Here is a 14,035-nt window from a genome sequence, read left to right on the forward strand (position 1 = left end):
CATTTAAAAAAAAACCTTTTTACATTTGTTTTCTCTTTTTAAACTACCCAGCAAAAACTGTTACTTGAAAACAATATTAATTATGCCATATTGACACAGCGCTGTGTAATGTATGATTTTATGGCCACCAATTGGCGTTCCTTTTGCTAACCTCTGTGATATCTCTTACCCATTGCATTATGATATCTCTAGCCATCCTATTCATCTTAAAAATAATTGGTATCGTATATTAAAACACCTGCATTGAGAAGGAATATGCATGAGGATTCACAGGACATCCAGGTCCTACTTTTTACTGTGATATACAATCAATCAATCAATCAGAATAGAGCTGGAAGGGACCTTGGAGGTCTTCTAATCCAACCCCCTGCTCAAACAGGAGACCCTATACTATTTCAGACAGGTGGCTGTTCACTCTCTTCTTAGACACCTCCAGTTATGAAGCACCCGCAACTTCTGAAGGCAAGCTGTTCCACTGGTTGATACTTTTGAACAGTTGACCTACAGAAATCTTTCCCAACTAAAAGAAACTATTTGCATCATTAAAAATATACGCTGAGAACTTCAAGAGAGGAGCTATCTTGACCTCTACCTCCCAACCCAACTATCTAAATTTTGCTCTTTTGGAATATAGAATCTCCCTCCAGGGAATCCAGAGCACATTCCACCTCAGTAACGTCCACTTCTAGAAAACTGGAGTTCTTTTGCAGCAAGAGAATTCACCTCAAGTACCCCTTGTTAAGCAACTGCCTGATTTAACTACCATTCATAGTTCTGACTGTGATGAAAAAGTAACTTTGAAGCCAGTGTTCACATTTACGATCTTTGCAAGTCTGTAAAGAAAAGGAAAGCTGAAGTAAGATAAGCACAGTCTTGGTTTCACTTAGCAACTGCTTGGCTGAATGACTGAGTTGCAGGTCCCAATTATGATCGCTACAGAGAACTACCTGTACTCTCTGAACAGAGATTAAGTGTCATAAAAACATGGCTAAGTTGGTACCAAGCTTTAGGTACCAAGCTGGAACTGACTCACCTCTTACAGAATCTAATGAAGATGTGTTGAAATGCTTAGTTAGTAATGATTTTGCAGCTGAGGTCAACCATGATGTCCCAATCTGTTTTGCATTTTCTTGGACGGTTTGATGATAAAATGTCTAATAATAGTTTAGTTACCATTGTTTCTTTTTTTTTCTAGGGTGAAGCTGGATCTTCTGGGGAGAATGGTTCTCCTGGTCCTATGGTGAGGATCTATTGCTTAGTTATTTTTAAATCATTATCGCAACACCAACATTGTAGGTTGGCCATTGTCCATATCTGATTATTCATATAGAGCATACTTTGTCCATCTACATAGGTTCTTTGCGTCCCCATAGGTTAATGCAAACAGACTGCACTTACATTTTGAGTTCAAGGGAATCTAGATGACACAGGTAGAATTCTCATGTAGAGTAGTTTCCTACCTATGCGTTTTTAGTCACAGCATGTATGTGCTCATGCACTGTATCAATCGTGGAAAATGCATACACACAAACAATAGAATCCTACAGTGTTCAGATCTCTCTCATTGTATCTCTTGCTTGTATATCCTAGCAGGCATTCCATTGGAGGAGGATTATTATTATTATTATTATTATTATTATTATTATTATTAATTGCATGGCACATTCACATCACATTAAATAAAAACAAAGGAGATAAAATACAGAATATAAAATACAGAATAGAATAGAATACTTTATTGGCCAAGTGTGATTGGACACACAAGGAATTTGTCTTGGTGCAAATGCTCTCAGTGTACATACAAGAAAAGATACATTTGTCAAGAGTCAAGAATCATCAGGTACAACACTTAATGATAGTCATAGGGTACAATAAGCAATCAAATCATACTAGGAAACAGTCCGTATAAATCGTAAGGATACAAGTGACAAAGTTACAGTCATATAGTCACAAGTGGGAGGGGATGGGTGATAAGGAGTGATATAAATATAAAACATGTCTAGATTACAGATACAATTTTTTCTTCATTTGTCACAGCCAGGAAATCAGCAAAGTCTCCATTATAGGCTCTTTTTTGGCACTCTGTCACTATACGTTGAATAGTTTGTCTTTTGGCCCCACAGTCACAATTTGGCAATGGTATAGAGGGCGCCTGCACATCTACCATGGCCAGTGCAAATTTGGTCCAGTGTTGTTGAACTGGAAGATAAAACACACAGGCTATTAGTTTTCAGAAGGTAGCTCTCTTGAAGGTCAGTAGGGCTGTAATACCTTTTAAACTTTTGCTTCTACTATTCCTTAGGGTCCCCGTGGCCTTCCAGGTGAAAGAGGACGCTCTGGCCCATCTGGTGCTGCTGTAAGTATCAGCATAGTTTGAACGTTAGCAAATCTTGCCCCCTGGACATGTTGCTTGAGTGGTTTTTTTTGCAGCTACAGAATGTATACACGCATCCATGCCTTCAGCAGAAAATCCTTCCCCTCTTGGCAATTGCCATCTCATTCGCTGTGGCCAATTCAATCTCCTGGACTAACGGTGTATCCTCTTAATGTAAAGAATGAAGGAAAATTAAAGCAGTACAATGGTGGCTCTGGACGCAAAGCACATATATTTTTTAATATGCCCTTAGAATAAGGATGGTAGCATTTACTGTGCCATGAATAGTGAAGCTGTACAAAAGCGGTGTTAATTAAAGGGAAGGATTTATGTAGAAAACCGATTTAATTACCTTGTGATCTGGACCTCAAATATAGGATTGAATTTTGTGCTAAACCTGTCTTGGACACCTTCTAGTTGTGTGGGCCTAAATTCCAAGAAATGACTGGGCTATTTAAAAAAGACATCGGAAATTGCCCAGACTGAGGAAGGCTGCAATCAAAGAAAAGGCAATGCACTGAGATCTTCCTTCCTTTCTTCTTCCTACCTGCCTTTCCTTAAGTACCATAGAGCACAAGATTATATAAACAACATGTAGCGAGGGTTGCCTTTCGAAGTACAGCTTTTAGGTTAATGGTTCTAGAAGCAATTTCTGAAAGGCAGGAGAATAAAATAGCATATTAATGTAGCTGTAAATTTGGATGTACCTGCAATGCTTAATCTCAGAGTTTATAGGATTAGTAGAGAGCCTGTTTGTATAGTGGTTAAGGCATCAGGTTAGAAACTGGGAGACCATGAGTTCTAGTTCCACCTTAGGCACAAAACCAGTTGAGTGAAATTGGGCCAGCCACTTTCTTTCAGCTCTAGGAAAGTGACAAGGGCAAACCATTTCCCAAAAGTCTTAGCAAGAAAACTGCAGGGACCTGTCCAGGCAATCAGCAGGAATCAACATTGATTGCCCTGTTCCTTCTGCAAGGAGCATAAGATGACATACATGATCCATTCCATTTAATCTTTTCAAAAACTTTGCATAGCCAATTGGTCTCAGAAATGGTGATTCAGTGGATAAATTCTGCAATTTACTGTGAGTACAGTGCAAAACAAAGCTGAGTTTCAGGTGCAGATATTTTTACAGAGCTGTAACTCAAATAAACTGTCCCCTTGGTCCATTTCACATCTCAAGATGTGATCTCTCATTTGCCACTGTACTAAACATTGCCTGAAGTCTCTTTTGGCTTTTTTTACCACATGGTAAAATTTTTCTAATCGTCATTATAAAACCCAGCAGGCCTGTTTTTGGCCCAGGTTCCAGACTGTTTATTTGTGCAGATTTGAAATGTTGAAGAAATTAAGGAGCTGAAGTAATCAAGTTACTCAACAGTAGTAAGTCAGATTTCCAGAATAAACAGTAGGATTTATTGTTTCCTATGACTAAATTTAAATCCATCATATTGAAGAGATGTAAGAAATTGAGGGAAAGTGAGGGATAAGATACTCGGTTCATCTCAGAATAGGCAAGTCCTGATTCGAGAAATGGGGGGGTGGGGGAATGAAAAGAGATTTTGTTTTTACTGACTGACTATAATATATTTGAGGGTGGGAAATGACTCTTGAAAACCTACCCTGTTTTACTCCAGTATTAAATATAGTTTCCTAAAATCTATGTCATTCTTGTTTCCTTGGTTTTGCCACTGCATGAGTCTTGGCAACAGGACGGTCATCACTGTAGTTTTTGTAAGTTTCTTACCACTCACCAAATATAAACACAGTTTATACCTGTGGTGGAGAAACAATTTTTTTTTAATGGTGATTGTTAAAACAACAACAAGCACACTTTTAAACATAGTGGAATATAAACTTTTGAAGGAGAAAGCAAATAATTTTATTCAAACTATAAAGTTGGGATGTTTACAAATAACTCAATAAGATGTTTTGTTTGCAATTGAACGATCCTCTGGATTTGCTCTTTGAAACCACAGAACGGTCTTATCAAAAGCTATTCTGAGGTATCTGAGTGGTTTGCCCATTAAGGAGTTATGTTTGCACAAACTTAGTTTTTTTATTATAATTGAAGGGAGGCATGTGAAGGAGGCATGCTTTTTGTTTTGCTTTAAGTCCTTTGATGGCATCCTCTTGAGGGCTTTGGATTGTGCAAAGAAGAATCACGTGACCCTTTGGCTGCACCTTTCCATTTGTTTTCCTGGCCTGTTGCCTGAGACAGAAGCAACTAGGCCAAGCAATTAGTCTTTAGTTACAGGAGGGCAGGAATGTCAACCCATTAGCTGCAGAGAAGGACTCCTCACAAGAGGCCCTGCTCAGGCTCCGGGATTGTGTGAGATTAGAACTACAATCCTGTAACATACAATCTTTTCTAAAACCCGTTGTACAAAGAATAGCCATAGATATGACTCAGATGTCCTAAATTGAAGGATGTTGCTGTTGTTTGCCATGATTTTTTCCAAGGCTAGTATGATTTCCCTTTTTCTCTTGTGAACCAAAGACATAAATGATTAAAAACCAGAAACTTTTCTAGAAGAGTTAGAAGAGTTATATAGAACTGTAGCAGATCTAACTTGAAGTTGAAAGAAAGCTCATTTAGACCCTTGTATTCCAGCTGTTGCATGCCTCCAAAGCTGGGAAGTTGTAGGAGCGAGCCTCAAAGATCTTTTCATTGCTTGTATTCTCATGAGCATGTAGCTTCTCACATACTCCATTTTGCCCCATGAGTTAGAGCAGTATGCGAGCAGATTTCTACTCCTGTAACAGATTTCTTCTTCCTTTTTGTCCTCCTTGGCTTCCTTGTATGCCTCCAACTGTCCAGAGCAGATGTTAGTGTACTGATGGAGAACAAGGAAGTACGACTCTAACAGCTATTAGATAGCTAAAGATTTGCTCGGAATTCTAAATTCATGTGGCAGCAAAACTCCAATAAAACAATACTGTTGTATGACGAAGTATATTTTTCTGAGTCGGTATTTTGTTCACACAGGGTGCTCGTGGTAATGATGGTCTCCCTGGTCCAGCTGGTCCACCGGTAAGTAATTAAGTATTTTAATTCTTCCCTTCTGAAAAAAATGGTCATACTATTTAAATTATTGTTATAATAATATGATCTAACTTTTCTAAAAATAAAATCCTCTCCTCTCATCACTTATACCAGTGATGACATGAAAGGCGACAACATTATATTGTAAAACTTAACCTTTGTACCAAGGGTTTTCAAACTTGGCAAATTTAAGACTTGTGAACTTCAACTCCCAGAATTCCTGAGCTGACATGACTGGAGGAGGAATTATGGGAGTTGAAGTCCACAAGTCTTAAAGCTGTCCAGATTGAAGACCCCTGCTCTATATCAAAGACTGCAATCTGATAACAATGCTTTGTTTCAGAATTAAGATGAAAGCTTTGCAAAAAGGGAAAAAAACCATAAGGTGGTATTTAAAAGATGAAAAAAGGTGTTTTCATAATAACAGCAATAACGATAGTAATAGGTGTCTTGGGTACAATCCCAAAACAGATGAAGCAGCACTTGAATCCCATCAAAATTACAAAATTACCACCAGTCAATTGCAAAAGGCAGCTTTAGTCAGTTTATACTGACAATACCTTTAATGCCATCAAATATCAACATCTGCCTACCCCAGATCCTTGGGAAGGTCTTGATGGTTGGATAAAAATGCCAAATCCAGTCTGAACATCTGGCTGATTGTGTAACAAACCATGATGATTTTTTTTCCTGACCAAACTTCTAAATACAAAAAAATAATAATTTGGAACAGGTGGAGAACTGGGACAGTGAAGGGTGTTGAGTGCTCTTTTTATTAAATCTAAGAGTAACTAAAAACATCAGCAACATTATTTCTTGATTCAGTTTGACCAAAGACCTGTTTCAGCCAGGAAGCTCAGTTCAGCTACAACTGTCTACTACCACATTTAGATAATTCAGTTATTATACTTTAGGAGTGACGTGCACAACCATTTAAACGAGCATCAAAATTCTAGATGTTTAAAAGAATCCGGTTCTGCTTTTTCCCAAGCTCACTAAAGCCACTTGTTTTCTTTTCTTTTTTTCAGGGACCTGTTGGCCCTTCTGGTGGCCCAGGGTTTCCAGGAGCTCCAGGTGCAAAGGCAAGTCATGCTTCAAGTTCAAAGCCGAAGTAATGTTTCTGCAATTGTATAGCATAAATTGCATCCGCTTCCCACCGTTCTGCATGCAACTATGCTAACCCGACACTCTGCATCTTTCATTCTTTTTATTAGTTTATCCATCTGAAGAATAGAGAAAAGAAAAAAAAGACTTAATCTCCCTGAATTGTTTTTTTAAAGGAAGAAAGTACATGTAGTCCTCAACTTACAACAGTTCATTTAGTGACCATTCAAAGTTACAATAGCACTGAAAAATGTGACTTATGACTGTTTTTCACAGTTACCACCTTTGCAGCATCCCCACGATCATGTGATCAAAATTCAGATGCTTGGCAAACTGGTTCATACTTATAGCCATAGCTGTGTCCCAAAGTCATGTGGTCCCCTTTTGCTACCTTCTGACAAGCACAGTCAATGGGGAAGCCAGATTCACTTAACAACCAAGCTACTTAACTTATCAACTGCAATGATTCACTTTACAACTGTAGCAAGAAAAGTCACAAAAGGGAGCTAAACTCACTTAACAAATGTCTCATTTAACAACAGAAATTTTGGGCTCAATGGTAGTCATAAGTCGAGGACTCCCTGTATAGGCTGGATCTATATTAATAGATCTCTCAAGGCCCATTTTGTTTATTTTGAGGATTTACTTCTTTTGGGGCCAGACAGGCCTGAGAATTGAAAGGAATATGGATTATACTGAAGAATTTTGTGATTCTATCCTGTCCTGTCTTGTCCTGATTTATCTGCTTCTTTGGGTGCATAATTTGGTGCAGTGAGATGGAAAAGCAATGAGTCTAGCTAAGAAACAGTACAAGGAGAAAGCAGATATGGGGATTTTTCCAGACCTTTAGAAAAATGTCTTGAAATAGTGGCTAATATAAGGCTTGTGAATATTCTATATAGGATATTGTGAAGAACTTTGAGTTGGTGACAGATGAACCGGTTTGGTGTTGTTGTTTTTTTTGTAACGATGATTTTGTTTCTACAGGGAATATCCTTACCAGACTTAAGGCCTATTATTGAATATGTTTAATAGTGTGTTTTAAGACCACAGGCCAAAATAATTTGTTTTAAATCGAGGAAAATTCTCCCATTCACTTCCTCAACTGGAAGGTTTGTTGAAATATCTATATTGCAAAGATTATCAAATCCATAAGTGGAATAATAGTTGAGACTGAAAAATACCTTGGTGGAAAAAAAATCTCATATCCATTTTCTGCTAAATATTTCTTTTGCCACAGGTCATCCCACTCACGCATTCATTCACCATCAGTTTGAGAACAGATGTAGAAATTGCTGACTGTGAACTAGCTCACATACTTAGACACTTCTGTGTTCAGATGGAATCAACTCTTATAAAAGAAGGCTCTGTTTTCTGTCTACTATTGGCTCTTCTATGTGTATCACAATTCTTTCTCAACAGTATCTTCATTCCTCAGTGTATTTCATATTCCTTTCAAATATTCCTAAGTATTTGGCCCAGGCCACCTTTTGCCCTAAGCTTGAACAGAAAGCAGATTTTTACTAAAGGGGGCAAGGCAATCAGAGGATCAATTCCATCCCAACCCCCACCCCAGAGACCTATCATAATGTTATGGGCCTTGGCTCAGCTTCACAAATTTCCTTATTGTAAGGCTAATTAGGGCGAGGGAAAACACAGAGACAGCCAGAGAGGATGGCCTTCCCTTGGGAATTCCCAAAACCACATGGTTTCTGATTTTAGTGTGCTAATCTGCTAGTGGACTGGTTTCTAGGGTTACTAGACAGTGAAGGGGCCATGTGTATATGTGTGAGGGGAGGTAGAGATGGTAGGAAATGAGGCCCCCTTGTGCAGTATCCCACAAGAACTAACAATGGGTCTTCTTCATTAACAAAGTGCCCTTGTTACAAAAGATGAAGAAAAGAATCCTTCTGAAGGGAATGTCACAGATAATAAGATGGGGTGAGGGAGGGGAGGGGAGTGTTTGCATTTTGCATTTTAGGAATGGTGCTTTCTTTGGGAGTTGTGGGAAAAGCAAGAATGAAAAAGCGTAAAAGTTTGGTACGAAATAACACAAGTGTGTGTGTAAGTTTTCGGATTCTCCAGAGCTCTTTATTAATTGATCTAGTCCAAAAAGGAAGGTGGGAAAGAAGTGGGCAAACCAAAATAAAAATAAAAACATGCCTGGCCAAATGTTTTAATTTGAGGTTTTGCAATTTAAGGAGTAAGATTTTAATTGTCCAAGTTACTCATAAAAAATAAGGGTCTCTTCCCTCCTCCCTGGTCTGCCTCTCATTCTAGGCATGTTTTAGAATTCCTTTCCTTAGTCAAAATATCAGAGATCCTTGTCCAGAAGCCATGGTAGCCTCTTATGAGTGCCTGTTTTATCTTATTTTAAATAAAATATTTCACATTGGGAGCATCACGGCTTATTTATTTAGCGTATGGCATATCATATGACTGGGACACGGTGGCTCAGTGGCTAAGACGCTGAGCTTGTTGATCAGAAAGAATCCCTAGCTGATCCCTACATCAGTGTATCCAAATTTGCACCCCAGGTTTAGATCACTTTATTCATCACAGCTTTATACCACTTTGCAGAAAAAAATGTGAGATCTAAGTGTGGTCTCTTTTAAAGAACCAATGTAGGACAATTATGTAACTTCTGAAAATAGTGGAAAATGGAAAGGAAAGTTATTGCCCCAAAGTTGCAGTCACCAAGCTCTTCTTATAAGATACAGCCTGATTATTCGTATAGGTTACAAAGAATCTAGTAGGTGTTTTTTTTCCTGATGATATTTAAACGCTTATTAATAGTATGACCAGGAAAGCCTTTGATTGTCCAGCTGCAGGAAGTGTGTAACTTCTATCAGTTCCAGGGTCTATCAGTTCTATTAGACTATGCAGGCCACATGGAGGATTATACTCTTAATGATTGGTGAGGCCATCGCTCATAGGAGAAAGTTTTTAGGAACTTTAAGAAGTGCCTTAAACTTAAGGCAATCCCAAAAGTGATTTTCCAAAAGGCAACTGGACTCTCCTTGTTTTTCCTTGAATATGTTTTGCTTCTCATCCAAGAAGCTTCATCGGTTCTTGGATTGAGACAACCATGACCTGGATGGCTGAGAATCTCTATAGACTCTTAAGGCGGTCATTCTGCCACTAAAACTCCTCTCAACCACCCAGTGAAAAGAACCTCAAATGTTTGCCTCTGCAACCCCATTGAGAAGTTCTGAGTGGCAAAATAGGAACGGAGGTGGGTTATATGAATTCCATGGTCTGCCCTTTTTGCATCCTTCTCTTCGTGGATATCTTTGCTGTGTCATTTTTGTTTTGTAGTAATTCATGTTCCTTTCTTTATATCTATTCAGGGTGAAGCTGGTCCTACTGGTGCTCGTGGCCCTGAGGGTGCCCAAGGCTCTCGAGGTGAATCTGGATCCCCTGGTTCTCCGGGACCTGCAGGACCTCCAGTAAGTACTCTGGTTCTTAAAATATGTTCAAGATCCAGAATCTTCAGATGACGTGAAGATGGTTTAGTTCACACCTAGGCAATCTACAACCAACAGGTTGCGTACAGTCCTCAGCCTTTTTCTATGTAAGCAGGGAGGAGACCACAGTGTACATTTTTTTCCTGCTTTCTGCTTGATTAGACATTAGCTGATGATTGGGAATAATGGCTGTTCTTGCTGCTATTAATATGTGAATGAACATGCATATAGACTCAGACGTAGTTTGTGGGAGAAATTACCATGGTTTGTAATTGGCAAATTCTCCCACTTTTCACGGACCTTAGTTTAGTGGACTTTGGATGCAACAAAAAAAACCCTGTCCATGTATAGCTTTAGACTTGTGTAAAGTCTCACCTGCCATTTTACATTTGTGCAAGATTGATAAAATGTGCAAAATACATATGCATAAAATCCTATTCCCATTTTAAACTTACATAAAATGTACACAAGATATACATCTAATATTTCTTTTGGATCTAGCAAACATTCTGCTTTAACAGACCCTTCTTTGCTTCTATTAGTCTGCTAAATCTTAGGTTTACTGTATGTATCTAGAAACCTGTCCTACCATTTGGCTTACCATTCTGAATTCTAAATTCATAAGCCACCAGCAATGTGCGCAACATTTCAATGCTAGAATAGGGCCTTGTGTTTTTTTTAATCTGGTCCTTCAAAGCCAAATGTAGTATGCAAAGTATTTCATCCATTCTAGTTTCTGCTAACAGTTACCTCCAAAGGTTTGTACAAAAGCCACATTTTCGTACACTTTTGCCCATTATCTTCTTCATTTGCCCACGATCTGATTATAAGAAAATAAAATATGCCTACAAATGAGAGGAGAAGCATTTGTATCTCTTAATGAGATACAAATCATAGTATTGGCAAGAATTTTGGAGAATTCAAGATAAGAACTGACAAGTCCAGTCTTTTCATACTAGAAACTCCTTGAATCTTTGTAGCTACTGAGGTTTTAAGAATTTTGGAAACAAATTCTATTTTTTTTTTTTTATAAAACCATAACGGCAAGTTAAGCTGTAATTGCAAATTAAATAACTGTTCATTTGATATTGTTTACTCCAAATTACTTGGACATATTTCAAGATCAGAACTATTCTACCCATTGCTGTTTTGGGTTTCTTCACCTTTATCAGACTATTAGTTAATGATGGGGGGGATCCTCATTTGATATAAAGTCCTTCATTTAACACCATATCTGTGAATAACTTGGGAAGGAAAAAATATGGTTGTGAGTGATTTTGTGGTTTATGCCATCTGTTTATAGTTCGTTATTGTAAGAACTATTGCTCTTCTACAATATTAAACATATTCTAATCAAAAGATATGTACAGTATAAGATAATTTTTTGGGTTTCAATTAAATTGCATATTAGGAGTAATTAATGTGTTTAACACATTATTACATTTTATATTTTATAATCTTTTATAACTTTAATTAAAGAGAAAATAGTAGTTTACCAATAACTTGCAATTCAGTAAAGTTAAGTGAACTATTTTCTGAAAATCTCTGAAATGACAATCATTTTTTTTTTAAAGGTATTTTGCTCACAGATTTCTTCTTGTTTTTAGGGAAACCCTGGAAATGACGGGATCCCTGGTGCCAAAGGATCAGCAGTAAGTAGCACATTGGATGGAAATAAAGGCAGAGCTAATTGGAGACTTTGGAAGACTTGAGGAATGTTGACAGAATCTCTGGTCTAAGCTACCTATTGAAATTCTGAACATTAGCAGGGATCTTTCCGAATACCCTGTTGTGTCTCAATCCACCTGCATTTCTCATTCCTAACTCTGGGTTTCTTGATTCGATTAACAGGGTGGTCCTGGCATTGCTGGTGCTCCTGGTTTTCCTGGCCCACGTGGACCACCTGGGCCACAAGGTGCAACAGGACCTTTGGGTCCCAAAGGTCAGGCGGTAAGAAACAGAGATAGGGATACCATGAAACTGTGACGTGCCTGGTGCTCCAGACTGATTGCTCAGGATCTTGCCTCTTGCCTCTGTTCTGGGGTGGTTTCATTCTGGGTGATTCATATCATGGGTGCTTCATTTTGAGCCTGGTTCTGGGTGGCTTGTTTTCATGCTGATCTTAACTGGGATTTGGCCACGGATGGTTAAAGAACAATATCCACCTTTTCATTAACTTTGCCTGCCTACAGTAATGATTACAATGATTGCCACTTGTCCATTATTTCCATAAAGTTCTACGTGTGGACTTAAAAGAAGAGGGTGCAATTTTCCTCTGCTTGATTGTTTCAGAGGCATTTGAAAGTGGTGAAAAATATATTTGTGTTTCTCCAAAACCTGGCAAGGTGTTATAATTGATTTTTTATTTTTATTTTTTGCTATCCTTAGCAAAAAAGAGAGAGGGAGGAGGAGAGAGTGAAATCTCCCTTAATCCTCTGGATCTCTGCAATTAACGGAGAATTTGGGGGAGCAGAGGGATTTTTCACTTGGGCTGGGCACGTGGCCATCAGATAGCGAACAGAAGATTGCTTTGCTTCAGTGATCTAGTATTGCAGTGCCAAAAATGGGTGACAATGTAAAGTATTGCTAAAAGCATCTGGAGACTGCAGAAAATGTAATACTCGCTGTACATGATTTACACTTTGGGAAGATGACAGCTGGAATATTCAATCCTAAACAAACATACTAAAGAGGAAGTCTTCTTGAGCTCAAAGACTTACTTACTTACTTCCAAGTTAACTCCCTTGAGATGGCATTGCTAGTCAATTAGAAGTGATAAGAAATACAGAAATGCTTTTATAAACTAATAAAAAAATGACAAGCTTTGGGGGCCTGAATTGGTCTTCTAGACATGCACTTTATATCTAAAACACACTCTTTACTGAAGAATCATGAAGTTCATGCAATATCCGACATTATGATGGATTTAAGAAGCTGTAAAAGATTGCAGGCATATCTTGGAAAATTCATAAAAAGTATTATCAAAAAATAATTACTGGAGTGTATTATATCCAAATAGGGAAATGAAGTCTATTTAATAATGGGAAAAGTAGCAGTGAGTTACAGGCTGAACTGAACAGGTGCTGTTACAAAACCATGGTTTGAAATTGATTCAAAAAACAGGCAAGCACAGCAACCTTCTGCTCTTCATCAAAGACTTTTCGGCCTTCTACATGAAGCCAAGAAAAAGCTGTTGCTGTTTTGACAAACCCTCACATTGATGTGATTCTGTAAAGTAGCAGCATGCCTTTTTTCAGACTTGCATATAAATCTGGAAAAAGCTGCTCTCCATTAAAAAAAATTGCCAATACATGATAAGTTCCCATTCATGCAAGTTCTGAATCACTTCTGATTTTTTTTTTTTTTTAAAAAGCACATCCCTATTTCAGAGCAGTCCTCCATCATGAAAAAGACTTTATGAGATTTGACCATGTAAGCTTTGCGGACTTTTTAGCCATAGTAATTTTTTTTTAAACTTCCCTATTTAAAAAATGTAGGAGAAGATAAGGAAGGCCAAACTGGTCCAAAACAGGCTCTTACCCATCTTTGGAATAAACCATTTGAAGATTTCCTGTCAGCAGATAATGCCTGTGGAAAATCTGCAGAGGTTTTTTTTTTTTTTGGTGTGGACATAAAAGAGTTATTTTCAGGGGGAATTCTCCCTATTGTTGTTGAAGGAAGATCCTGTTCCTCACAGTTATCTATAGGAATTACAGTGCTCTGCCCAAAGTCTGCTTCTTCTATAGTAGAAAATTCCAGCTTTTCTTCCATACTCTAATCTTTTCCTGCCTCTTTGCCTCTGATTCCCGCCTTTTCGTCTTTATTGTTAAAGCATCCCCTGCATCTGATACTGCTTTAAAAGTTTTTGCTGGTTTGATCAGTAGGTAGCCTAAAGTGATACAGAAATTGTTCTATCCTCTTAACATTTTTCTTTGTATCTCTGAAGGGAGAGCCAGGAATTGCAGGCTTCAAAGGTGAACAAGGCCCCAAGGGTGAACCTGTAAGTAATTGATCGTGTGTATGTTATTTTACACTAGACTTGAA

General features: G+C 38.1%; 1 protein-coding gene across 2 annotated transcripts in view; it reads left to right on the forward strand.

Annotated features, from left to right (window-relative positions):
* The window catches only part of COL2A1 (collagen type II alpha 1 chain), a 78,914-nt gene that overhangs the window by 23,107 nt on the left and 41,772 nt on the right, over positions 1 to 14,035 (forward strand). For both annotated transcript variants that reach the window (XM_026673938.2, XM_087956447.1), the window contains 8 exons: positions 1,196 to 1,240; positions 2,303 to 2,356; positions 5,364 to 5,408; positions 6,449 to 6,502; positions 9,875 to 9,973; positions 11,599 to 11,643; positions 11,843 to 11,941; positions 13,938 to 13,991. In XM_026673938.2, the coding sequence (XP_026529723.2) occupies positions 1,196 to 1,240; positions 2,303 to 2,356; positions 5,364 to 5,408; positions 6,449 to 6,502; positions 9,875 to 9,973; positions 11,599 to 11,643; positions 11,843 to 11,941; positions 13,938 to 13,991 (495 nt within the window). The remainder of the gene's footprint in view (positions 1 to 1,195; positions 1,241 to 2,302; positions 2,357 to 5,363; positions 5,409 to 6,448; positions 6,503 to 9,874; positions 9,974 to 11,598; positions 11,644 to 11,842; positions 11,942 to 13,937; positions 13,992 to 14,035) is intronic.

The sequence above is a fragment of the Notechis scutatus genome, chromosome 2 (assembly GCF_049901735.1).
Source record: "Notechis scutatus isolate UNSWTSFEM ecotype Mainland chromosome 2, rNotScu1.2, whole genome shotgun sequence".
Classification (NCBI taxonomy): Eukaryota; Metazoa; Chordata; class Lepidosauria; order Squamata; family Elapidae; genus Notechis; species Notechis scutatus.